At 49.7% G+C, this 24,852-nt stretch overlaps 1 protein-coding gene across 4 annotated transcripts in view; it reads right to left on the bottom strand.

Moving 5' to 3' along the window:
• The window catches only part of PTPN18 (protein tyrosine phosphatase non-receptor type 18), a 107,803-nt gene that overhangs the window by 33,618 nt on the left and 49,333 nt on the right, over positions 1-24,852 (bottom strand). For all 4 annotated transcript variants that reach the window (XM_081177382.1, XM_081177383.1, XM_081177381.1 and 1 more), the window contains 7 exons: positions 17,477-17,585; positions 14,712-14,788; positions 12,626-12,721; positions 12,211-12,249; positions 11,994-12,062; positions 9,929-9,991; positions 9,017-9,159 (listed from right to left, as the gene is read on the bottom strand). In XM_081177382.1, the coding sequence (XP_081033508.1) occupies positions 9,017-9,159; positions 9,929-9,991; positions 11,994-12,062; positions 12,211-12,249; positions 12,626-12,721; positions 14,712-14,788; positions 17,477-17,585 (596 nt within the window). The remainder of the gene's footprint in view (positions 1-9,016; positions 9,160-9,928; positions 9,992-11,993; positions 12,063-12,210; positions 12,250-12,625; positions 12,722-14,711; positions 14,789-17,476; positions 17,586-24,852) is intronic.

The following is a 24,852-nucleotide window of genomic DNA, read 5'->3' as shown; positions in this document are numbered from 1 at the left end:
CCACACCCAGTCCAGGACCCGGGAGATGACCCTATCTTTCTTGGAATGGTGTGCAACTTCTTGTGCCTGAATGGGGCGGTCGGGAAGCAGCTCCAGGCTCATAACCTCTTGTGCAGGTGCTGGGTCAGGGCCTGTTTCCGGTAGTGGTAGCCTGCTGAGGGCGTCCGCATGGCCCATCGCCTTCCCAGGTCGGTGAATCAGTGCATACTGGTAGCTGGCAAGGAAAATTGACCACCTGAGGACGCGAGGAGACAGCACTTGGGGGGTCTGCTTTTCGTCGGCAAACAAGCCAAGCAACGGTGTCAGGGAACTGACATCGGAGGGAGAGGCGAAGGGGAGGCTCCCAGATGATGCTGGCGAAGGACCCAGCAGCAGGGGGAGAAACAGCTCAGTAGAGGGGGAAGCCAATCAGCGCAACACCAGGGATAAAGGGGGGCAGACGGGGGAATTGGAGAGAGGGCTCCAGGACTCTTCACTGGACATCAGTGAGGAGAGCCCAGGTCCTCCGCTACCCACACCTTCCCTGCGCAGAAGATTCCCGCGCAGTGAGAGGAGGAGAAGACTGGGTGTCAAACAACTTTTATGTTGGAAGAGGTTCAAGAAATGCCCACTGACGGATTCTGCCAGTGACTAAGGCAGCCACGATGAGAAGGGGCTGTGCAGTCAGAAAGGTTTAACAAGGCAAATTAACCGAGAAAGGCACCAGCTTACGCACGAGTAACTCATACCTATTACAGCAATCCGTCAGTCCCTGAAAGTTGCTCGTGCGCAGCAGCAGGCAGGTAGCATCATAAGCAAGACCGGAGGAGCGAACGCCCAGGAGGGAGCAGCTGGAGGGCAAACTCTGGTGGAGAGGAACCGAGAGTTGGAGCAGCATGTGGCCATCCTGACGGCGCGGCTGGACGAAAGGCGGTCTCAAGATGCACAGGTCAGGCCCACCCCCATAGCAAGGAAGGTACTGGGACTGGTGCACAAATTTGGAGGGAACCCGCAGGAATATAGTGCGTTCCGAACGGAAATAGAGTACGCCTTGAAACTGCAGGATGACGATTTTGCAGACGATGGGGCGAGGGTGGCATATGTCGTGGGTCACCTGCAAGATGGGGCCAGGGAATGGCGACGCAGAATGTCGCCATGCAGGACCTGAGGAAATTATTTCAGGGGATGGACGCGCTTTGCCATGATAGTTCACCGCCTCGGGTGGCAACTGGACTCTGAACCCATACAAATGTTATTCAAGGAGGGGTTATCCCCTACGGTGAAGGATGAGCTTTCCCGTGCACCCCGCCTGCAGGGGATGGATCAGCTGACCAAGGCTGTGCTTGCGATTGGCGTACGGCAGGAAGCGCGGGCCCAGGAGAGGCGGGAAGGGAGAGAGCAACGTTGCCATGACTACCGCATTCCTGAGATACCAAAGCAGCCTTCCCAGCCAGAGGAGCCAATGGATATAGATGGGGCGTGTGCGCAGAAAGTTTCAAACGCCAGCGAAGGGCGCAGAAAGGAGGGAAAGGATTGGAAAACCACCAAGAAGTGTTTCCTTTGCCAGCGGCCAGGACATTTTGCCAGAGCCTGCCCTCAAAGAAAGGCCTGGCAAGGAATGGTGGGAGCCGCAGGGGGTGAGGAGGAGGTGGTAAAGGAACAGGAACAGGGAAACGGGAACGCTTGGCTGCCACTCAAGGGGCACAGCAGCCAGGCCAGCAACCAGTAAAAGTGCCCCAACCAGACCCCCACAAGGCAGCAATAGCCATCAAAGTGGTGCTAGAACTCCCGAACGGGCACCCAGTCAAGGTGAAAGGGATGCTGGATTCAGGCAGCTCATGTAATTTCTTCAGCAAAGACTTTGCATTAGAGCACCAGCTACACTTACTACCTTTGGATTTCCCCTTGCAAGTAACCACCATTGATGGCAGGGAGCTTCTAGGAGGGGAAGTGACACACCAAACCCCACCAATGAGAATGAGGGTGTCCAGGCACTCGGAGACCATCGCCTTTCACATCGCCTCACTAGCAGGGCCCCCAATAATATTAGGGATGAGCTGGCTGGCACAACATGATCCAGTGGTGGCGTGGCATCAGAGGACAGTCACCTTTGGGTCAGCTTACTGCCTAGAACACTGTCTAGGTGGAGAAACCCCAAGGATGAGCGTGGCCAGAGTGGCTGGGATGGCTGTGGAGCAGAAGGGAGAGGTGCCGCTGCAATATGCAGATCTGCGGGAGGTCTTCAGTGAGAAGGAGGCAGATAGACTGCCACCCCATAGGCCCTTTGACTGCCAGATCAACTTGCTCCCGGGGGCTCAGCTGCCAGTGGGTAAGCTGTATGCCATGTCGGACAGGGAGATGAAGGACTTGCGGGAATTTATTGACAAGAACCTGAAAAGAGGCTTCATAAGAGAATCAAAAGTGGTGGGGGGCAGTCCGGTGTTCTTTGTGGACAAAAAGGACACTAATAAACCCAGGCTCGTTGTGGACTATAGGGCCGCCAATTTTGTGTCGGAACCCGTGACCTTCCCAATGCCCAGGATTGACAACATTTTAACGCGAGTGAGGAAAGGGAAAATTTTTACCAAACTGGACCTGAGGGGCGCATACAATTTGATCAGGATGAGGGAGGGGGACGAATGGAAGACCACAATGTTCACACCCCTAGGGGCCTTTGAGTACTTAGTTATGCCTTTTGGATTACAGTCAGGCTCCGCCTGTTTTCAAGCTTTCATGCACCACGTGTTGGGGTCTCTGCTGTACAAGAACTGCGTAGCCTTCTTGGACGACGTCTTAATTTATTCGGACAATGAGGAGCAACATGTTAGAGACGTTAGGGAAGTGCTACAATGGCTGCAGAAGCACCAGTTGTGGGTCAAGCTGGAAAAATGTCAGTTTCACGCCAGAGAAGTCGAGTTTCTGGGGTACAAGTTGTCTGACAAGGGCCTAGCAATGGACCCAAGCAAGGTGCAGGCCGTGCTGGAGTGGAAGGCTCCCAAAACACGGAAGGACGTGCAGAGGTTCTTAGGGTTCAGCAACTTCTACAGGAAGTTCATCAAGAACTTCGCCCACTTGACAGCGCCCATCACGGATTGTCTCAGTAGCAAAAAGAAGTTTGTGTGGACAGAAGAGGCCCAAAAATCCTTTGAAAAACTGAAGAAGGTGTTCGCATCGGAAGAGCAACTCCTGCACGTAAATCTGGAGAAACCAATGAGGCTAGAGACTGACGCGTCCGACAGAGCCATCGGGGCGGTCCTTTTGTAGCCAGGGAGAAACAAGAAGGAATGGAAACCGTGCGCCTTTTTCGCGAGAAAACTGAGCAAGTCGGAGCAAAACTATACTGTGTATGACCGCGAACTGCTGGCGATCTACACGGCCTTTCGTCGGTGGCATCATCTGCTGATAGGGGCGCAACAACAGATCCAGGTTTGCACAGATCACAAGAACTTGGAGTACTGGAGGACCGCACGAGTACTCAACCAGAGACAGATTCGATGAGCACAGGAGTTCTCCAAGTTTTTCTTTGAAATCCGATACGTGCCCGGAGAGGAAAACGTAAGAGCAGATGCTCTCTCGCGTAAACCGGAGTATTTGGAAGGAGAGGGGCCGCCGGAGAAACGACACGTGATCCCCGAGGACCGATGGGTGTGTGGGGGAACTTTGGTGGGGAAACGAGAACTAGCCGGGCTGACCAGAAACGATGGGTTCGCACAAACTAAAATCCGGGAGCTCCGAGACGGAAGAGGGACCCAAGAAGGGTTTGAGGAGAAGGAAGGGGTACTGTACTATAGGGGAGCGCTGTACGTACTGGGGGAGAACCTAAGGGGAAAGGTACTCAAACAACTCCACGACAACCCCACAGCGGGGCACTTTGGACAGCACAAAACCATGATGCTGGTGACCAGGCAGTTCTGGTGGCCCAGGGTGAAGGAGAATGTACGGGAATATGTACGGGGGTGCGACTGCTGCCAAAGGGCAAAGGGGTAGAAGACTGCCCCTGCAGGATTACTGGAACCCTTACCCATGCCGGGAAAACCCTGGGAGGTGGTGTCCATTGATTTCATGACAGATTTGCCCAAGTCCCGGGGAAAGACAGCAGTCATTGTAGTGGTCGACCTACTGATAAAAATGTGCCACTTTATAGCTTGCTCGCATGCTGTAACGGCAGAGGAAATAGCCCGGTTGTTTGTGGAGCACATCTTCAGGCTGCATGGCACCCCCTTGAGGGTTCTCTCCGACCACGGAAAACAATTTACTTCCCGGTTCTGGAGGAAGCTCATGAGCTTCCTGCAGGTCGAAGTGGGTTTCTCGACGGCGAGACACCCGGAGACCAAACGGGCAAGCCGAAAGAGCGAACAGTATACTCCAGCAATACCTACGCTGCTACGTCAGCGAGAGGCAGAACGATTGGGTAGAGAAACTAGCGCTGGCTGAATTCACGTACAATAACGCGGAACACGTGTCCACGGGAATGAGCCCATTCATGGCCAACCATGGGTGTCATCCCAGGGCCTTCCCGGGGAGTGGGGAGGAAAACTGGAGCGTACCCGCAGCAGAGCAGTTTGTGGAAGAAATGGAGGCCCTGCACCAGCAAGATGAACTTGGAGCGGGCCAAGGAAACTTACAAGAGGCAGGCAGACAAGCACCGCAGGGAAGGGGAGACCATACGGGTGGGGGACCGGGTGTGGTTGTCCACCCAAGGGCTACCTTTCAAAGAGGGGTGCAAGAAGTTGCAGCCCAGAAGGCTGGGACCTTTTGAGGTAACACAGCAAGTAAATCCCGAGGCATTTAAGCTCAGGTTGCCTGATAGCATGAAAATACACCTGGTTTTCCACATGTCCCTGCTCTCACCGCATAGGGAGGTGCGGGGATTCCAGGGGCAAGAGGGAGAAGACACCACACACCCGCAGGTAGAAGAAAGGGAACACCATCACCGGGCCTCGGAAATACTGGACTCAAGGTGGCGAGGGCGCCAGGTGGAGTATTTGGTAGCTTGGGAGGGGGAACCCGGGTCCGAAAACACATGGGTTCCTATGGAAGCCTTCAATGACAGCTATCTGGTGGAGGTATTCCACCGCCAGTTCCCGGACAAACCCAAACCCCTAGAGAGGTTCTGGGAGGAGCAATTTGGACCCACAGACGATGAAGAGGGGTTTGAGGGATTTTTCTGACTCCGATGAAGAGGGAGGAGAGGTTTTTTCCGAAGAAGAAGAATCAGACGGGGAGGACCACCCAGTTGGCAGGTATAAGAGCGGGTGGGAAGCGGGTTTCGAATCCACAGAAGAGGGTGACAGTTCCTTCCAGGGGTTCCCCACCTCGTCGGCCGACGAAGGGTATGAGGTTGATTCCACAGTTCGGTCCAGGGGTGGAGGGGGTCCTGGGGGGGAGGTGGATGTCAGGGAACTGACATCGGAGGGAGAGGCGAAGGGGAGGCTCCCAGATGATGCTGGTGAAGGACCCAGCAGCAGGGGGAGAAACAGCTCAGTAGAGGGGGAAGCCAATCAGCGCAACACCAGGGATAAAGGGGGGCAGACGGGGGAATTGGAGAGAGGGCTCCAGGACTCTTCACTGGACATCAGTGAGGAGAGCCCAGGTCCTCCACTACCCACGCCTTCCCTGCGCAGAAGACTCCCGCGCAGTGAGAGGAGGAGGAGACTGGGTGTCAAACAACTTTTATGTTGGAAGAGGTTCAAGAAACGCCCACTGACGGATTCTGCCAGTGACTGAGGCAGCCACGATGAGAAGGGGCTGTGCAGTCAGAAAGGTTTAACAAGGCAAATTAACCGAGAAAGGCACCAGCTTACGCACGAGTAACTCATACCTACGACTTGTGGTCAGTCACCACGGTGAAGGGCCACTCGTACAAGAAATCATGGAATTTTTTTACTCCCTTCACGATTGCCAGACCCTCCTTGTCGATTTGCGAGTAGTTCCGCTCGGTTGCGTTGAGTGTCTGGGAAAAGTACGCCATCGGTACCTCTCTTCCATCCGGGAGTTGGTGCCCCAGGACAGCGCCAATGCCATAGGGTGAGGCGTCGCATGCTAGCACCACTGGCAGCCTCTCGTCGAAGTGTGCCAAGACCGAGTTTGAGACAAGCAAGTCCTTGACTGCCTGGAATGTGGCCTCCTGGTGCTGGCCCCACACCCAAGGGGCCAGCTTGTCCAGGAGTCTGTGTAGGGGCTCCGCTACCGCCGCCTTGTGGGGAAGGAAGGAATGGTAAAAGTTCAATAGTCCCAAGAAGGCCTGAAGTTCAGTCTTGCTCTTGGGTGCTGGGGCATCACAAATGGCCCGTACCTTGTCCCCAGTCGGGTGGACCCCTTCTGCGTCCGCCATAAATCCCAGAAAGTCCACCTGAGGCACTCCTAGTAGACATTTTTCCCGCTTCACCTTGAGATCCGCCATCTGGAAACGGTGCAGAACGGTGCGGAGGCGGTCCTCAAACTCCTCTGGTGTGGGCCCGGCAATCAACACATCATCGAAGAAGGGGGTGACGCCAGGAATCCCTTTAAGGAGAGAGTCCATTAGATTCTGGAATATGCCTGGTGCCACGCTGACACGGAATTGCAGCCGCTTTACCCTGAACGCTCCTCTGTGCGTCACAATCGTCTGTGCCTCTGCTGTGGCCTCATCTACTGGTAGCTGTTGATATGCTTGGGCCAAGTCCAGCTTGCCAAAAAATTTCGACCCAGCCAAGGTGGCAAGAACATGGCTGACCACTGGCACTGGGTATGTGTGGGCCGTGAGGGCCTTGTTTATGGTACATTTGTAGTCTGCGCAGATGCGGACCGAACCATTAGGCTTGACGGGTGTGACGATTGGGGTTTCCCAGGGGGCATTAGGCACCGGCTCTAGCACTCCTTGCTCCACGAGTCGGTCCAATTCCTCGTCTATACGGGGTTTCAAGGTGAACGGGACCCGGCGGGCCTTGAGCCTGACCGGTCGTACTGCGGGGTCAAGCTGTAGCGCAATGGGGGGCCCGTATACTGTCCCAATTTCTCATCGAAAACCCCTGGAAATTCCTTGCATATGGCGTCCACGTCCACTTGTAAGCTAGTGTGGTTCACCCCGGTGACAGCTAGCCCCAGTGGTCCAAACCATGCCAATCCCAGTAAGCTAATGTAGGGGCCCTTGACCACAAGCAAGTCCAGTTGCCGCGTGTGCCCTCGGTATTGCACCCTGAAGGTCCCCACCCCCATTGTGGGGACCTTACGTTTCTGGAAGTCCCGGAGGGTGAATGGGGCCGGCCTGAGTTTGGGACCCCCAGTAGGACACAGTTTCCTTAAGGTCCTTGCCGAGATTATGGATAGAGTTGAACCCGTGTCAAGCTCCATGTGGCATGGGGCCCCCTCTATCTGTACCTCTACATAAATTTTCTCTACATTGGGGTGGTGCAACTGGTATACCTGGAAGTCCGTTGGCTCCGTCGAGTTGCCTTGGTGCGTTGGGGCCCGGGACCTGGGGCTCTTGGATTGGTCATCTGATGCCCGGTGTCGGGTGGGCCGAGCCCGACACACCCGGGCGATGTGTCCCGATTTTCTGCACTGCCTGCACTCTGTGTTGCGGAAACGGCAGGTCCTCCTCTCGTGACTCTCCCCGCAGCTTGCGCAGTTTCCTCCTTCTCGTCGAGGCAGCTGTGGTTTGTGCGCTGCTTGAGTGCGCTGCTGTACTCGGTGCACCTCCTCCCTGTCGGATCCTGAGTCGTCGGTGAGGTCTTTGTGGTGGACCCTCGGTTGGGATGGCAGGCTCGGCCGTGCCTCTTGCGTCGACTTCTCGGCAGCTTCCGTTGCCAGGGCCTCCTCCAGAGCGACCTGGAACGTTAGGTCCTTCTTAGCGTAGAGGCGTCGTTGCAGCTTCTCATCCTTCAGGCCACCGACGAGGCGGTCACGAAGCATGTTCTCCAGCTCTGAGAAGTTGCAGAACCGGGCGGCTTGGCGGAGCGAGGTCACAAACCCAGTTATGGTTTCCCCAGGGGCTTGCCGCTTTGCGTAGAAGGCATTTCGATGAGCCACCACTGAGGGCTGCGGCGAAAAGTGCCCCTTCAGCTGTTCCATTATTGTTTTGTATGGAACAGTAGTGACGTCTTCAGGCGCAAGGAGAGCCCGGGCAATTTCAAACGTCTCCTCTCCACAGACGCTGAAGAATATCGCCCTCTTCTTGGCGTCTTCTTCGTCGGTGACCCCTTTGGCTTCTAGGAGGAAGGTGAAATGGGAGGCGTAGGCTTCCCAGTCTCCAGATGCTGGGTTGAATGGCGAGAAGCTGCTGTTGGCTGCCATTCTGAGTTCCTTGTGTCCCGGAGCTGAAGCCTGGATACACGGTGCGAGGCAGCAGTGCGGCAGTTGGCAGTGCTGCGGTGCTGTGTGTGGCAGTCAGCTCAGCGGGATCCCATCCTCGTCGCCAGTGAAATATACTCAGAGTCGCAAAGTGATTTCATGCTCTTTATTCAGCTCATAGTGGTGAGGAGGAATGAATGAATGTCCCCTCACAGTATCTGCTTTATATACATTATTTACACAATGGGCTGCACATGATTGGCTAATTCCGGAATTCTACTGTAAGCCAATCAGGTTGTGGATTCACTTCTATCTGGAGCAGGATTGGGTGGTTCCTGCCAACCAATCATACTGCTGCATTGTTCTAGGACCAATCAGACTGCTGCAGTTTGGATCCTATTCAACTCAGTACATAACAAACCAGTTACAGTGGTGCCTCGCAAGACAAAAATAATTCGTTCCGCGAGTCTTTTCGTCCTGCGATGTTTTTCATCTTGCGAAGAACGGTCCGTCGCAACTGCGCCTCTTCAAGCGGCTTTTAAAAAAAGCGCAAGACGTTTTCGTCTTGCGAAGCAAGCCCATAGGGAAATTCGTCTAGCGAAGCAACGCAAAAACGGAAAACCCTTTCATCTAACGAGTTTTTCGTCTTGCGAGGCATTCGTCTTGCGGGGCACCACTGTACTGATCCTCTAAGAGGACCCATCCTCTGACCCCATGACTGTGGTGTGGTCTGTCTATAGGGCTTTGCCCTGGGGCTGCCCCTTACCTGCAATGCACACAGATGGGCACAGTACTCTCACCCTGCTTGCTTCTCACTTGCTCAATCATGCCAAGGAAGTGGCCGTAAGTGTCTGGGATGCCCCGGTCTGGCCAAGCCACGTACTGGAAATGGGATAGCTCCCGCTCCTCCTGTGGGGAGGGGAGAGGTACAGATCAATATCACCACGTCTGAATGGGGCTGACACAGAACAGGTGGTAGGAGAGGAAAGCCATTTGCACCCTCTGACATGTTTATGTTTGCTAATGCAAGCACCTGATGCCACCTCAAATTAAAACCCATTCTTCAAGACTATTGAATGGTTTGTCTTCAACCAAGGAACTCTGGTCCCATGAAGGCCTGTCTACAGCACCGGTGGCAAACCCTAAACCCACAGGCCTTATCTGCCCCTGGACGATTCCTTGTGGGTCTCAAACCCCTTGGAATTTGATGGTGGTGATGAAATGACTGCACTGCAGCAGGGGCTCCTTTTCTCCTGTGCCATTGCCGCAGGGATCTGGAAGGAACACTCTGACATTTCCCGACCTGGATCTCTGAGTGCTCTCCCCTGTTTGTGGAGCACACCAGTCTCTTAACAGTGGTCAAAATGAATGGTGCTTCATTCAGCAGCAAAGAAGCTGATTTTGCCAGCAACCATAGTAGGGATAGGGCCTGGGCAGAGCCTGATAAGTTTCCAGGCAATCAGGACAAAGCCTGCTATAAATATTCAGAGCCCCGCCTTGTGCTCCTGCCTGGTCCACAGAGCAGTGCTTTCTACTTGCTGCTCCTTCAGCTTCCAGCTCATGCAGCTGACCTTGAGGCCCCAGAGCCATAAAGTGCAGCCCCAAGACCTGGACTCGGGTGTACCCCACAATTCCAGTGGGCCTTGCCTAGCAATTAAGTGCCATGGAGTAGCTTTACCTTCTGAAAGGTCAGGGTAAACATCCGCAGAATGACATCTGGATTGAGTTCCTGTTCTTTAACCTGGGGAAGAGACAAGAAAACCGCCCACCACATTGTTCAAAATATTCTTATCTCCCCAAATGGGAGACATCTCATTTGCTCAGTTACGCTGCCCACCTATAATATAGGCTAGAGATAGAGAACTCTTCAATCCCATCAGCCTCAGTCAGTGTAGCCAAAGCTCAGGGATGGTGGGAACTGTAGTTCAGCAACATCTGCAGATCCACAGGACAGTGTTTTGTTAACCATCACAGTTCTGCTTTATGGGATAGCTTGCTTGACATGAGAAATGACTTCCTGACAAACTTAAACCCTGGCGATTGTCATTTTGTGAAAGGGTTCGGAAACTTTGACCAAATTCTCAATACTCTTGCCAATGGATGGAGTTCACTGCAGATGAAGTCTCGGGGCAGAGACCATGCCTTTCTGCAGAAGGTCCCAGGTTCAATCCAAGGCATCTGCAGGTAAAGGCTGGGAAAGAGCCCCATCTGAAAGCCTGGAGTCAGTGCAGGCAATTTAATACTACTACTACTACTACTAATAATAATAATAATTTATTATTTCTACCCCACCCATCTGGTTGGGTTTCCTAGGCCACTCTGGGCAACTTTCAACAGAACATTAAAAACAGAATAAAACTTCAGACATTAAAAACTTCCCTAAACATCCCATTTTGAGTTAGACGGACTAATGGTTTGACATGGGATCAGGCAAATTCCTGACTGGGCAGGAATTAAGTATGGGACGGATCCAAGAAGCACCTTGTAGCCACACATGTGATGCAGCTTATGGAGTTCGCTGACACATGAAATGGCAAAGGTAACTTAGCTGGTTCTCAAAAAAAGATGAATTAAATTAAGATGAATTAAAGATGAAAGGGAGAAAGGCCTTTCAGTATCTCTTTGTGATGAGCAGGGCTAGTTCCAGGTTTCAGGGGCCCCCTGTAAAGGGCCATTTGGTGCCCCCAGCCTCCATGTTGGTGGGCTGAGGGTGGCAGGAATGGGTGTGCCATGAACTGCTCTTTCAAATTTCCCTCTGTGCTCTGGAGCAATGCAACAGTGGGGAACATGGGAAATGTTAGGTGTCAGCCTGAAGATCCAGCTGCTCAGTGTGGAAGGGCCCAGGGCCCAGGAATTGCCCAAGGGTGCCAGCTGCTAACATTACGTCTGGTAAGAGAGCAAAATTTCTAAGAGCAATATACCTCCAAGTACCAGAGACTGTGGGACACGGGTGGCGCTGTGGGTTAAACCACAGAGCCTAGGACTTGCCGATCAGAAGGTCGGCGGTTCGAATCCCCACGATGGGGTGAGCTCCCATTGCTCGGTCCCTGCTCCTGCCAACCTAGCAGTTTGAAAGCACGTCAAAGTGCAAGTAGATAAATAGGTACCGCTCCGGCGGGAAGGTAAATGGCGTTTCCGTGTGCTGCTCTGGTTCGACAGAAGCATCTTAGTCATGCTGGCCACACAACCCGGAAGCTGTACGCTGGCTCCCTGGGCCAATAAAGCGAGATGAGCGCCACAACCCCAGAGTCAGTCACGACTGGACCTAATGTTTTTACCAGAGACTGCGCACAAACTATGTGGCAGCTATAGTGAGCCCGTGGCCCTTAAGGGATCGCTGCACTACAACTCCCATCATTCCTGGCCATCAGTCATGCTGATGGGGCTCATGGGAACTGGGATCCAATGACATCATGAGGATGGCAGGATAGTCAGCCAGTCCTGCAACAGGGGAGGGCATCATGTTTGCACTCTTCTTGTGTGTTTCCAGCAGGTGCATCTGCTTGGTTTCGACTGCTGGTATCAGAATGCTAGATGAGATGGGACTTTGGTCTGATCTAACAAGGCAATTCTCAGGTTCTTAACGACAATTCCCAGCCCTTCCTTAGTGAGAAGAAATGGCCTTTAATCCAGGTTAGGTTGGCAGTGGAGATGCCTGTGCTTGTTCATTGATGAAGAACTGTGCCAGCATCCCCTTGCCAGGAACCAGGCAGCTTCTTCCTGTCCATGTGTAACAACCTCACCTGTGCCACAGAGAAGGATCCAAAATGCAAGGTTTCCTCTGCCAAAGGCCAGTAGCGCTCACACTTTTTCTGAGAAAGAAAAGGCATAGGAAAGCAAGAAAGGTTAGGTAAGAGAGATGGTGGCAACATGGCTGTCCTCAAAACCTCAAGGCCCGGATGAGAGACCCCATGAGGCTTCCTAGCCTCCAAATACCATCTCTCCTTCAGGAGGCCTCACCTTGCCTAGTTCCACTTCCCGACAAGCCATGACAATCACCTGCAATGAAAGAACATCATGAAGCAGTGGTGGAGAATGCCAGGCCCAGAGAGAACAGCGGGGTGTGTAGAAACTGTACTACGGTGCATGGGTAAAATTTACATTTGCACTTTTGCTTCTGGCACCACTGGGATGTAGCCCAGAAGGTTTCACAGACCTGAATGTGGCTGTCGGGCTGAAAAATGTTTCCTTGCCGCTGCCATAAAGGAGCAGAAACATTAATTTGAATTTGCTTTGAGAGGGACTGTTCACCAGATGCCTTGGTGTCAGAGAAACTGGTCTTATACAGATCAATCCAATCTGCTGGGCACAATTTGCACTTCAGAGCTTGCTTTAATATCTAGGATATTACTTGTGATCTGCCTGGACAACTCACCTTCACCTTGTACTGCCAAATCATGCGCCAGAAGTCCACCACTGTGTGTGGAAGAGGCCCCTGGGTTGCAATATAGCACCGCTTGTTATCCACACCCTGTGGGAAGAAAAGAGAATCGCAAACGTGAACTGAACATCATGCATTCTGCTAAACACCCTGTCATCACCCCTGAGCTGGAGAACAGCATTCTATTTGAAGATAAGTGGGGATAAACAAAGGAGAGGGAGGGCAATTGGTTAGAGATTAGAATGAGTCAGAGGGCTTTGGATAATTCACCCATTTGATTTGTGCTTGACAAAAATACTTTGCATTCAATTGTAAATAGAATGGTCAGTGCTAAACTGCAACTGGGGTATGGATTGTCCACTTCTATAACATTCATGTTCTCAAAGCAATATTCTCAAATGTGGAAAATTTAAGTCAGCTCCTGGGGAGTGCATGTATCTTATCGCTAAATTTAGGATTCCCAAGAGCCTTTAGAGTACGTTGTCATCCCACTGTCAATTTTATCTCTGTAACCATGAGGACTAGAAATGTATTCTAGTAAACTGGGACTTTTAACTGATGGTAGGAAGAGCCTTCAATTCTGTCTTTTGCCATAATGCCATTCTAGTGTGCCTGATGGAACTTATCTGCTCCACTTCCCAGTGGGGAGAAGTTGCGGTGGACCGCATGGCCACCCACTCCCCACCGGGGGCGGGGGACTTTGTCCCCCATTGCCTGGGGGATCCCAGCCACGTCAGAGCCCAGCCAGCCAATCCGCTGGCCGGCAGGGTGTGGCCGGGACAGTTAAAACCGAGGAGCGAGCTCGCTTCCTCAATCACCCTCCCTCCCTATTTGCAGGTTAGGCACTGGCCTTGCTATGGATTTCGGTTGGTCGCCTTGGTTGTCCAAGGGGCCTGGTAGGAATTTTTCCACTTGGCAAATTGGCACTGGCCACTTGGCTTTCGCCTACCTCGTAGCAATCATCACAACTTTGTTAGGGTTGCGGTTAGGCATTTTTTGACCTTGTGTGGGGGAGGGGAGGTGTGGCCATCACCTGCCCCTCCATCTTAAGGGTATTCTGTTAAAGGAATCCGGGGGTGTTGATCTTGTCCGAAGCCCGGTTGTGGGCTAGGACTTTGACACGACCCCGACGGGAACACCAGGGGGAGCTTGAGCTGGTTCGCATCAACAGGGCTCCCCCTACCGGTGGCTTACCCTTACTGGACTTCCTGCACAGAGTCAAATATAGTCGGGTCCAATCAATGCCTAAGCCAATACCGCTCACATTCTGTAATTCAATAAATTTGTGGCCAAAATTTGCCCAGTAACATAAACCTAATATCTGTGTCCTTCTGTGAGTTATTTCCCAACGAGGGGGTGGCTGTGGGGTCTCGACACGCAACTAGCTTACCTTGAGAAATAAAAGAAAATCATGAAAAGGCTACTATGGGACAAAATCCCCCCTTCTCCATGAAGGTCCCCTGCTGGATCTTTGCATCATTTGCTAAACTGGCCTTGCATGCTTCCAAGCATCTTCGCCTGGGGGAAGAGCAGGATGCTGCCTGCACCTCTGCAGGGATACTGGACCCTTCAGTCACTCGGACACAAAAGATGCCGCCAAGCTACTTGCTGTCAGAGTTGGCTGCCTCTTTTACCACTGCTTTGGGCATTTCTCCTTCCAGTCATGAGGCACAGGCCAGTCACTGAGGCCTATAAAAACATGACCAGACCAGCCATGAGGCAAAGTGAGGCAGGATCCCCAGGGGCAGCAGATCCCAATGTAGATCTTCATTTCCCCCTTGTTCCTGTGTAGCTCTTGACCCACCCCTTCCTCCCTGGTGGGGAGAGAAGTGCCATTTTGTGGTTGACCTGAGGGGCCCTGGGGGGAGGTTTCTCTAGAGGCAGGTCAATGCCATTCTTACACTTACACAGTGCAAAAGTAAAATCTTTTGGATGGTATAATAGGGAACTGAGCCCCCCCCCCCGCCCCGCTTTAATCTGGAACAAAGCTTGCCAGTGTTTCAGCTCTCATCAGTTTGGGCAAATTCCTCTAGTCAGATGTGTTTGCAATGGGGAGGGGTAGGGTTCAGGACTCTGTTACCTGAATAAAGTTTGCATTGATGTAATCAGCTTGGGCTTCTTCTGTCAGGAAGTTCACAACAACTCTGGTCTGATCATCTGTGAGATGTACACAACTGGGAGTTAGTACCACAGATAGTCACCTGGCCTTAGAGAGAGAGAGAACATGAATCTCAGCATCTGACCTGTGGTCCCTCAGAACTGCAACTCCCAGCAGCCCCAGCTGCATAGCCAATGGTCAGGGCATGGGCGGAGCTGCACTCCAGAAACTTCTGGCGGGTCACAGCTTAGCCTAACCCTGCTCTCAATTGACAGGAAATGGAAAAAGGAGAGAGATTGTGAAGTCAGTGACCAAACCCCTGACTACATTGAACCACTGGTGCTGTTTGGATCCCATGGCTTGGTGCGCCTAAGGTCATAGTGTACAGACGACTGACCAGAGAGTAGCACCCTGAGAGGTATGTCCTCAACCCCCGAGAAGATAGCCTAGGAGAGACCCCACCAAGGTGAGCATTGCTCCACAGGTATTGCCCAAGTAAGTGGACAGGTTTGTCTTGCTTCACATTCATCCCGTGGATCTGTGCATAGCACTATTCACAAAGAGAGCTCCCGGAGCAATTAGATTGGGGGTCCTCAAACTACAGCCTATGGTCCAGATCTGGCCCGCCAGGGTCCTGAACCCGGCCTGCCTGTCAATTGTTGAATCCGCCGCTGTCTAACGGGCCTATGGCCCTCCTCTCACAGCCCGCCTCCCTCCTGCCACGGGAGGAAGTGCCTTGCTGCATTTCTGTGGCCATCTGAGCATGTCCTTCTTTTGCCAGGGTCTCCGTTAATTCCATTCTCGGCATCACCACAGGTGCTTCCGACCTCTCTTCACACCCACCCACATCGCTTTTTCTTAGTTTCACCCCACAGGTGCACCACAACAAGGCACAACACCCTCCCCCCAGTACCAGATTTACATATAAGCTAAACAAGTTATAGCTTAGGGCTCCACTCTCTTGGGGGCCCCCCAAAAAAATTAAAGGAAAAAAAGTGCAGAGTGCATAGGAATTCGTTCATATTTTTTTCAAACTATAGCCTGGCCCCCAACAGTCTCTGAGGGACAGTGAACTGGCCCCCTGTTTAAAAAGTTTGAGGACCCCTGAATTAGATGGTCCATAAGAAGAGACTTGCTGGATCAGGCCAATGACCCACCTAGTCCAGCATCCTGTTCTTACAGAGGCCAACCATACTCCTCTGGGAAGCCCTGGAGCAGAGCCTGAGAAACCAAGACCAACCAAAAACAAGGTGAAGCACCTGCTCATCATCACCAGCGTCACAACCACTCTGTCCTTCTGACCACCCTCCAGAGAGCAGTGGCAGATTGTCCCGTTCCTAAAATGAAGGCGCACACCTTAGAAAGTATCAACTTCCACTTTTTGCAGTTCCTCTGATTACTTTTCATCCATTAGTTAACTTCCTCAGTCTGGCCTCCTGCTTGGCTTGGAGCTTTATATAAACTTCCTGGGCAGGGTTCTGGATACAGTTACTGCCCCTGGTTTCCAGCATCCCAAATCCTGAGACTCACTAAATGAGCTGCAGTGATGCCATAGGTGTGGAAGAGTAGCAGCCAAACCTTAGAAATGCACATTCCTGCTAGTTTGCATGAGAAGGGGCTAAGCCCACAGAGCTGTATTGCTGATAGGCAGACCATAGAAATACAGTTGGCAGAGAGGGCTCTGTGTGATGTCATTTCCCCTACTCTCTGGGAGAGGAAGGAGCATATTGTATTTCCTTTTCCTCTCTTTCTTCCTTTGACTAGCATTGGATGCAGAGATATCTCTGTTTGCTCTGGCTTTAGGTACATGCCTGAAGCTGGTTGTACTGTAAATCTAAGTATTTTGCCAGCATAGCTTTTACTGCTGCCACTGCTGGGAACCAATGCAAATTATAAGTAAGAAATTCTTATGTTTAAACTTACTGTAGTTGCCTGATTCTTTGTTCAGCGGGGTAAGAAGGGAGAGCCAGCTTACTTCATAGCAGGACTTCCTCTAAATGAGGTTTTACAGCCAAATTCCTATGCTTAATTCTGCTGCCAAGGATGGGACTTTGAAACTGTTCAACCCACACATGTGGGAGCCTGGATAGATTAATTGCAATGAATATATCTTCTCCTACCCATTAAGACCCATCCCAGAATAGAAAGGTTCCTCATGATGTCAGGCACACAAGGACAGTGTGAGCAGCTGCTAAAGGGATAGAGCTAGAGATGTGAAGGCCCAGGAAAAACAAAAAAAATCAGGGGAGGGGGAGAGAGAAACAGATTTTTCTCATTCTTGGAATGATTCCTTGGCCATGATTTTTACAATAGAGAAAAGATGGATATTTGGAGAAAGAAGGAAACCTCCTCTTCATATGCAATATTTTCTTTTTTCAGAATGTTGTGATTTTTTAAAAGTAAACTTTTAAAACAATATTGTTATAGTCAGTAGGACTGCCACAAAATTCCTATAATTTGAGAGTAGCCGATGGATCTAGGGTCTAACTTGATGCTTTGAGGCCCTGAATCGCGAGTACTACAGCCTGGGACATGGCAACACTCACTGGATATTTTGCTGGTGACACGAGGAAATGAAAGACAATTCAAGGCACTCCTAGGGCGGAGGAGCCCAAGAGGAATGTGGTAACACAGCCTGATCCATAGAAGAGGAAGTGAGTGCCAAGTTGGGCAGAACTGGCCCCATGCCACAGATGCCAATATTAAAGCCACCACACAGTAGTAGTATTTCCTCATTGGCAACTAACATGGCAGGATGTCTTTGTAACGGTTCTTCTTGATATTCTCCTTGTTGCCCCCAGCTTCTGTTGAAATGCCCTGCTGTTGCCGGAATGCTGCCGCCCGGGCTTTGATTTCCTGCCGAGAGACAAGAGCATCCGTTCATTTATTAAAATCTTTACACGCTTGCCTTTCCATCTGACAACAGGTCTCCAAGGTAATAAAAAAAGAAAAATGGACATGTAACAAGCTTAGCAGGTTTCCTGGTGCCTAATGGAGGTTCTGGGGGATAAGAATGAAAAATACCCTCTTCCGCAGCTTTTGGATCAGGAATGGGAAAACCTGTGGACTGCCAGATGTTGCTCAGCTGCAGCTCCCATCATCCCTGATAGATGGCCAGGCTGTCTGGGAATCCCAAGGTCCCTCTGTCCCTGCCACACCTTCCTTTTTATTTATGTATACAGGCAACTTCCCATTTATGCGTGTTTGGGGCACGGGCATCCACACATGTGTGCATTGCCACAAACCTGAAAGGGGGCAAAAAGTGATCCTAAAAGGGGGCAAAAATGGCAACAATGGCACAAAAATAGCATCTAGCAGTCCCATGAGCCTTTGTACCAACCTTTGGGGCCTTTGGAGAGTTGGAATTTGAGCAAGGAGGTTTGGAGGGGGCAATTGTGGTGGAATTTGGTGGATTTTGGGGTGATTTTAAGGGTTTTTTTATTAATAAGAATAATAATACCCCACCCATCTGGCTTAACATCAATCCTTTCAAACTTCAAATGGCTGCCTTTAAAGGGTTTCCATAAGTTTAGAGGGTGTTTGCAGGCTTTTTAAATGGTGTTCCTGATGCACACGATATACACGTAAAAACACAGCTCCTCGGAATGTACCCCCTACGTAAACTGAGAGTTTCCTGTATATCTAAAGCATTTATGGACTGAGTTTCCAGGCAGAACTCTCTTCATGTGGAACTTTCAACATGTAGTTTCAAAATGAATAATCATTAATCAATTATAAACATAAAATTATATAACAATAAAATTAAAACCAGCATTAATTAGAACCAGCATTAATCTTGTTCTCTGAAATGGAAGATTCAAATATATATATATGTGAATTGTTTGTATGCTTCGAATTTTACATTTTATTGGTTTTGTTATTACTGATGCATATTTTTACTCTGAGGTCTATATGACATAAAATGGTATGGAGCAGGGATTTCAAAACTGTGGTCCACAAGCTTCACATGTTCTGTTGCACATATGTGGATTTGTGGTTGGAGATGGGAAAAGGCACCTCAATTGCATTAAATATTCACAGTGATTTTAATTGCATTTTATTTGCTTATCTCACTTCTTATATAATATTTTGTTATTACAGTTTGAATTCTATGCAATACAAATAATATATATACACAGTATCTATCCCAGTGCATTACAGTTGCATCAACAACAAGGAAAATCATTAAGTAGTCCACCAAGACCCCTCTGCAATTAAAGTAGTCTGTAAGGGGGAAACCCTTATAGAAGGAATGTAAATGAATAAACTGCTCGGAAGCCATTTTGGCAAGTGAGTGACTCCCAGCAGATGTCAAAATAAAAAAATTCCTTCCAGTAGCACCTTAAAGACCAACTAAGTTAGTTCTTGGTATGAGCTTTCGTGTGCATGCACACTTCTTCAGATACCACACGAAAGCTCATACCAAGAACTAACTTAGTTGGTCTTTAAGGTGCTACTGGAAGGAATTTTTTTATTTTGACTATGGCAGACCAACACGGCTACCTATCTACTCCCAGCAGATGGTCAATGACGGCACTAGAGGCAGTGAACAGAGTGGCGCTACTTATGAAATCTTACAATCTCTCATTGAGTATATTTCTGAAGCATGCAGTGTTCATCTGACCATGTTGTGCCTCATCAGAGCAGGTTTCCCTGGTGTGATGACACTGGCTTTCCTTCCAGGAACTGACTGGAACACTGGATGATGACTCTATCTACCTGTGGTCTTCACCCAAGGCAGCACCAGGTCAGGCAAGGGGTTATATAACACAGATAAGTGTTCTTGAGGCAGTGTGAAAATAGGATTAATGGCCTCTGGGTGGCAGATACCATTAAGAAAATTGAAACAAGGAGGCTTTGGGAAATGAGGCTTGTGGATTCTGTAAAAAAGAGGTGGGACACACCTCTCTTCTAATATCACAGCAGTCCTGCATCAAAGTTGTGCACCCACCAAATAACAAGTTTGTCTGGCAAGTGTGAATCAGCCCTTAGTTTTCAAAGTTCAGCAGAGAACAACTGTGTTTATTTTACAAGCATGGATGTGGGGTACATCCTGATCTATCTCATTTATGCTGTGGATGTGCATTGGCCATGCTTATGTCTGATGTACAATTTCCTCCTTTAGCAAAAGCTCAAAGGAAACCTGTTCAGTGTGCTCTGCAGAAACTGGCTATGCACAGCACTGAGGGGTAGGAACCTAAACCAAATATTTTTTATACACACACACACACACACATTATATATATACACACACAGTGGTGCCTCGCAAGACGAAAAGAATCCGTTCTGTGATTCTCTTCGTCTAGCGGTTTTTTCGTCTTGCAAAGCAAGCCCATTGAGGGATTAGTGGATTAGCGCTATTAGCGGCTTTTAGCAGCTTTTAGCGTCTTATCTGCTGATCGGATCAGCTGATAAGCGGCTTAGCGGCTTAGAAAAAGGGGGGGAGGGGAAAAAACCAGCAGGAACTCTCAAGACATTGTCGTCTTGCGAAGCAAGCCCATAGGAAATTCGTTTTGCGAAGCACCTCCAAAACGGAAAACTCTTTCGTCTAGCGAGTTTTCCGTCTTGCGAGGCATTCGTCTTGCGGGGCACAACTGTATATCCTGGCACATGTTTTTGTGCGAAAGGGTAAACATATGCCAGTACTTCAATAAATGTGCACACAAAGTGATTTAAACATAACCAAAGCAGACAGATTATGTGAAGCACAGGGAAGGGGCTTTGGATTTATGAACCAGTATGTTTGTCCAATGGGTTGTGAAAGTGAGGAGAACCCAGACTTGAACTGGAGGAGGAAATGCTGAATCAGGTCCTGATTTGTATGCGTGCCTGTAACATGCACCCTTTTAGCATACTGTTATTTGCATGCTCATGCTTCCTTCTCTCTCCCCCCCCCAAAAAAAACCCCCACATATATTTATCATTTGCTCCGGACCTGTCTCACTTTTCTGTCAAGCTGAGTGTGTGTCTGGCTTCTGCTGTATTCTGCCAGTGAGGGATGTCGAAACTTCACTGTCCTCCCTTTCCCCAACTGCAGCTGAGAAGTGGCAGGTAATGTAAACAGCCCATGAATTCAGTTCCTTTCCTTATTTATTCACCTAGGGCTGTTCCTCATCCCCTGTGCATCAGGCAGCGATTCCTATGTCTGGGCAGCATCAACAAGTTCATCTTATTGTACAACATCATTTCTGCTTGCTGAGAAATTGTAAACTACAGTTTTGTTCACAGTACGAGTTTGCCACCATCTGTGGCTGTTGCCTTTCCTGCCATCCAAACCATAATGGGGAAGGGCTGTCACTCAGTGGTAGACCATCTGCTTTGCCTGCAAAGGTCCAAGGTTCAGTCTCAGCATCGCCAGGCAGGGTGAGGCAGATCATACCTGACCTAAGAGAAACCCTACAGAGCCACTGCCAGTCAGTGTGGACAGTATGGATCTGGTTTGGTATAAGGCAGCTTCCACGATGCCTCTCCTCAAGCCCTTCACAGGCTTCCCGTACCCTTCCGTAAAGGTAAAGGGACCCCTGATCATTAGGTCCAGTCGCAAACGACTCTAGGGTTGTGGCGCTCATCTCGCTTTATTGGCCGAGGGAGCTTCCGGGTCATGTGGCCAGCATGACTAAGCCGCTTCTGGCGAACCAGAGCAGCGCATGGAAACACTGTTTACCTTCCTGCCGGAGCGATACCTATTTATCTACTTGCACTTGGACGTGCTTTCAAACTGCTAGGTTGGCAGGAGCAGGGACCAAGCAACGGGAGCTCACCCCGTAGCGGGGATTCGAACCGCCGACCTTATGATTGGCAAGTCCTAGGTTCTGTGGTTTAACCCACAGCACCACCCGCATCCCTTGTACCCTTCCATATCTGGCTCAAATGTCCTGACTTTACCCAGACAATATTGTGGACTCTCCATCCTTGGAGGTTTTAAAGCAGAGGTTGGATGGTCATCTGTCATGGATGCTTCAGTCAAGATTCCTGCATTGCAGATTCCTCAGGGTCCCTTCCAGCTCTATGATCCCATGACAGCAGAAACTCTCTCACTGAACTAAATAGGGGTCTGAGCCTGGATGGTGAAAGGCAGAGTAGAATCTTGGGAACTGTAGTTTGTTAAGAGTAATGGGAACTGTAGTTCTATGTGGGGAACTGGGTGTACTTTAAATGTATGATGTGGATCTACCTGAAAAGGAGGAGCCAGGGGCACAACCTGGTGGATCCTGGGCAGAGCCTGCCAGAATCTGGAGTTTTCTCATTTTTCCACCTCAAGCTGTTTAATTGAAAGAACACAGTTTTACAGGTTGGATCAACAACATGATGACAAGAAAGAAGATTCCACCTAAACATTAGGAAGAACTTCCTGACAGTAAGAGCTGTTTGACAGTGGAATTTGCTGCCAAGGAGTGTGGTGGAGTCTCCTTCTTTGGAGGTCTTTAAGCAGAGGCTTGACAACCATATGTCAGGAGTGCTCTGATGGTGTTTCCTGCTTGGCAGGGGGTTGGACTCGATGGCCCTTGTGGTCTCTTCCAACTCTATGATTCTATGATTCTATTCTATGATTCTATGATTCTATGATTCTATGATTCTAGGTATTTCCAAGGTGAACCGTATAGCTTCCCTCCTAGGCAAGCTTGAATCGTCACCTGACCCATTTCAGAACTTAAGCATTGCCTCCTTGTCTTATGCTAAGTCTTGCTTGTTTCTATGCCCCAGTGGAGGATGGTCACTGCACAACAGTTGGTGCAAGAGGTTTCACTGCATGGAAGAGGACAAAGGTTTGATTTGCAGTGACCCTGGCATGCCAGATATGCTGTTTAAACCCTCAGAGAAACTTTCTTACTTGTTGGGTTCCTGGCACCTCTCTCTGCTGACCTTTCTCAAACACAGAACAATGAAGGCCAGTCTCCAAGGGTATGAGAGAGATTATAGTTACTATTTATGTAATGCTCAAGAAACAAGGAGGGTTATACAACATCTCAGAACTGTCACCACGAATGACACCAACAATGAGAGCTAGCAGCCTCACATGGCCAGGCATGTGACACTGAAACCTGCTCTAGACCTTGCTAGCTTAGGAATCAGGACACCTGGATTCACGTTCTGTCTGTGTGGGAAATCAAGTATCTGGAGTTCATGGAGCTAAAAGGATGCAAAAGTGGTAATGACTTAGTTTCCACTCCCCTCCTATTTTCAAGGTCTGTGACAATACCTTGTTCTCGTGCCTATAAATTAGGAAGTAAAGTTGAAATGCAGGCACACACAAATTTAGAGAAAGTTTCCCATTTTCACTTTCAATTCAAATTGGCAAGCTACTTGAACTTAAAATATCTGGAACCTGGATACAGCCTGTGGGCAAAGCCAATGCTGGAACCTGGGGGCAGAAGGAGGATCACAGGACAAACCTGTCCCACCATCAGGAAATGCAATATTTGTAAACTGCTGCAGGGCGCAGTGAAATGAGGGTCCTTGGCCTCAACAAAACCTTGTAAGGATCAAAGCCTTATTGGACCAAGATCTTGAATGTGCAGGATCAATCAAGGGGACGTATGACACCAAGGAAAGCCACTCCCTCAAAAATACCTTAAGAGCCAAATGGTGTGATAGCAAAAGATTTGTGACTGAGACAGATCCACATCTTGCATTTAAAGTTTCCTCAGAACACATTTTAAGCACATGACTTTCCCCAAAGAATCATGGGAAGTGTAGTTTGTTAAGGGTTTCAGTTATGGGAGGGGGAAACTATATTTCCCAGGAATATTCCCAGGAAGCTTTAAATGTGCATTGGATGTGCTTGACATGTGTGGATCTGTATTCAGGTGCATGTGTTTTGAAGAGGCTCAGTGCAGCTTGTGCAAGCCTCAGTTCAAATCAAGACCAGACAGGCCACCCACAGAGCCCTCCTAGAGTCAACTCATCCACAAGGTGACCACGTCCAATGCATCCTGGCACATGATATGCAGCAACCGATTGGGGGGCATGTGCAGCTTAGAAGGACTCATCATCTCAGCCATCTGACAGGGCACGGAAAAGCCATGTTGGCCGAGTCAGCTGGGAACTCACAGTCTCAGGAACAGGGGGCAATTAAGGCCCAGTTTTACAGGACAGAATCAAGTCTTGATTTTGCATGGTTCTTGATTCTTCATACTATTAGCAAACCCACTGCCAGAACAGCACCAGGAGGTATCCACAGATTTGAGGGGAACCCCAAATTTTGCAGAATTGCAAACAAATATTTAGAGAGGAGAACTGCAAAAACAAGACAACCTGGAGGCTCCCAAATTGAGATGAGTTTCTTTCCCCCATAGGAATTAATGGCCATAATCATTCTCTTATAAGAATTTAAGGTCTCAAATATATAAATTAAATGTTCATAAATTTACAAGGCAAACACATACATAAAAATATAAATCACATGTGTGAAATAGTACAGGAGAGCAATCTTGAAACCATTTTGACTCTCCCAAATTGACCTCAAATGTTTCTCAGCAAGGAGGAAGGAAATGGGAAAGCCTCTCCATTGTCTTTTGCTTACCTGTCTTTAGGGCGTCTTTGTGTATGAATAGGGTGAGCCTGTGACCTCAATTCGGGAATTAAAGCTTGCCAATCAGAAGGTGGGCGGTTTGAATCCTTGCAACGGGGTGAGCTCCCGTTGTTCGGTCCCTGCTCCTGCCAACCTAGCAGTTCGAAAGCACATCAAAGTGCAAGTAGATAAATAGGTACCGCTCCGGCAGGAAGGTAAACGGCGTTTCCGTGCGCTGCTCTGGCTCGCCAGAAGCAGCTTAGTCATGCTGGCCACATGACCCAGAAGCTGTACGCCGGCTCCCTCGGCCAATAAAGTGAGATGAGCACTGCAACTCCAGAGTTGTCTGTGACTGTACACTGGTACCTCGGGTTAAGTACTTAATTTGTTCCGGATGTCCGTTCTTAACCTGAAACTGTTCTTAACCTGAAGCACCACTTTAGCTAATGCAGCCTCCCGCTGCTGCCTGCATGCAGTGAGTGAGGACCCTGTTGCAACAGTTTAATAAAGGTCATGCTTATTAGCTTCTCAATATTCTCTGGTTCATAGAATCATAGAGTTGGAATAGACCACAAGGGCCATCGAGTCCAACCCCCTGCCAAGCTATTTAAT

Source organism: Podarcis bocagei, assembly GCF_964188305.1.
Source record: "Podarcis bocagei genome assembly, chromosome: 17".
NCBI lineage: Eukaryota > Metazoa > Chordata > Lepidosauria > Squamata > Lacertidae > Podarcis > Podarcis bocagei.
The sequence above is the reverse complement of the archived record's forward strand: the minus strand, read 5'-3'. Positions and strand labels throughout refer to the sequence as shown.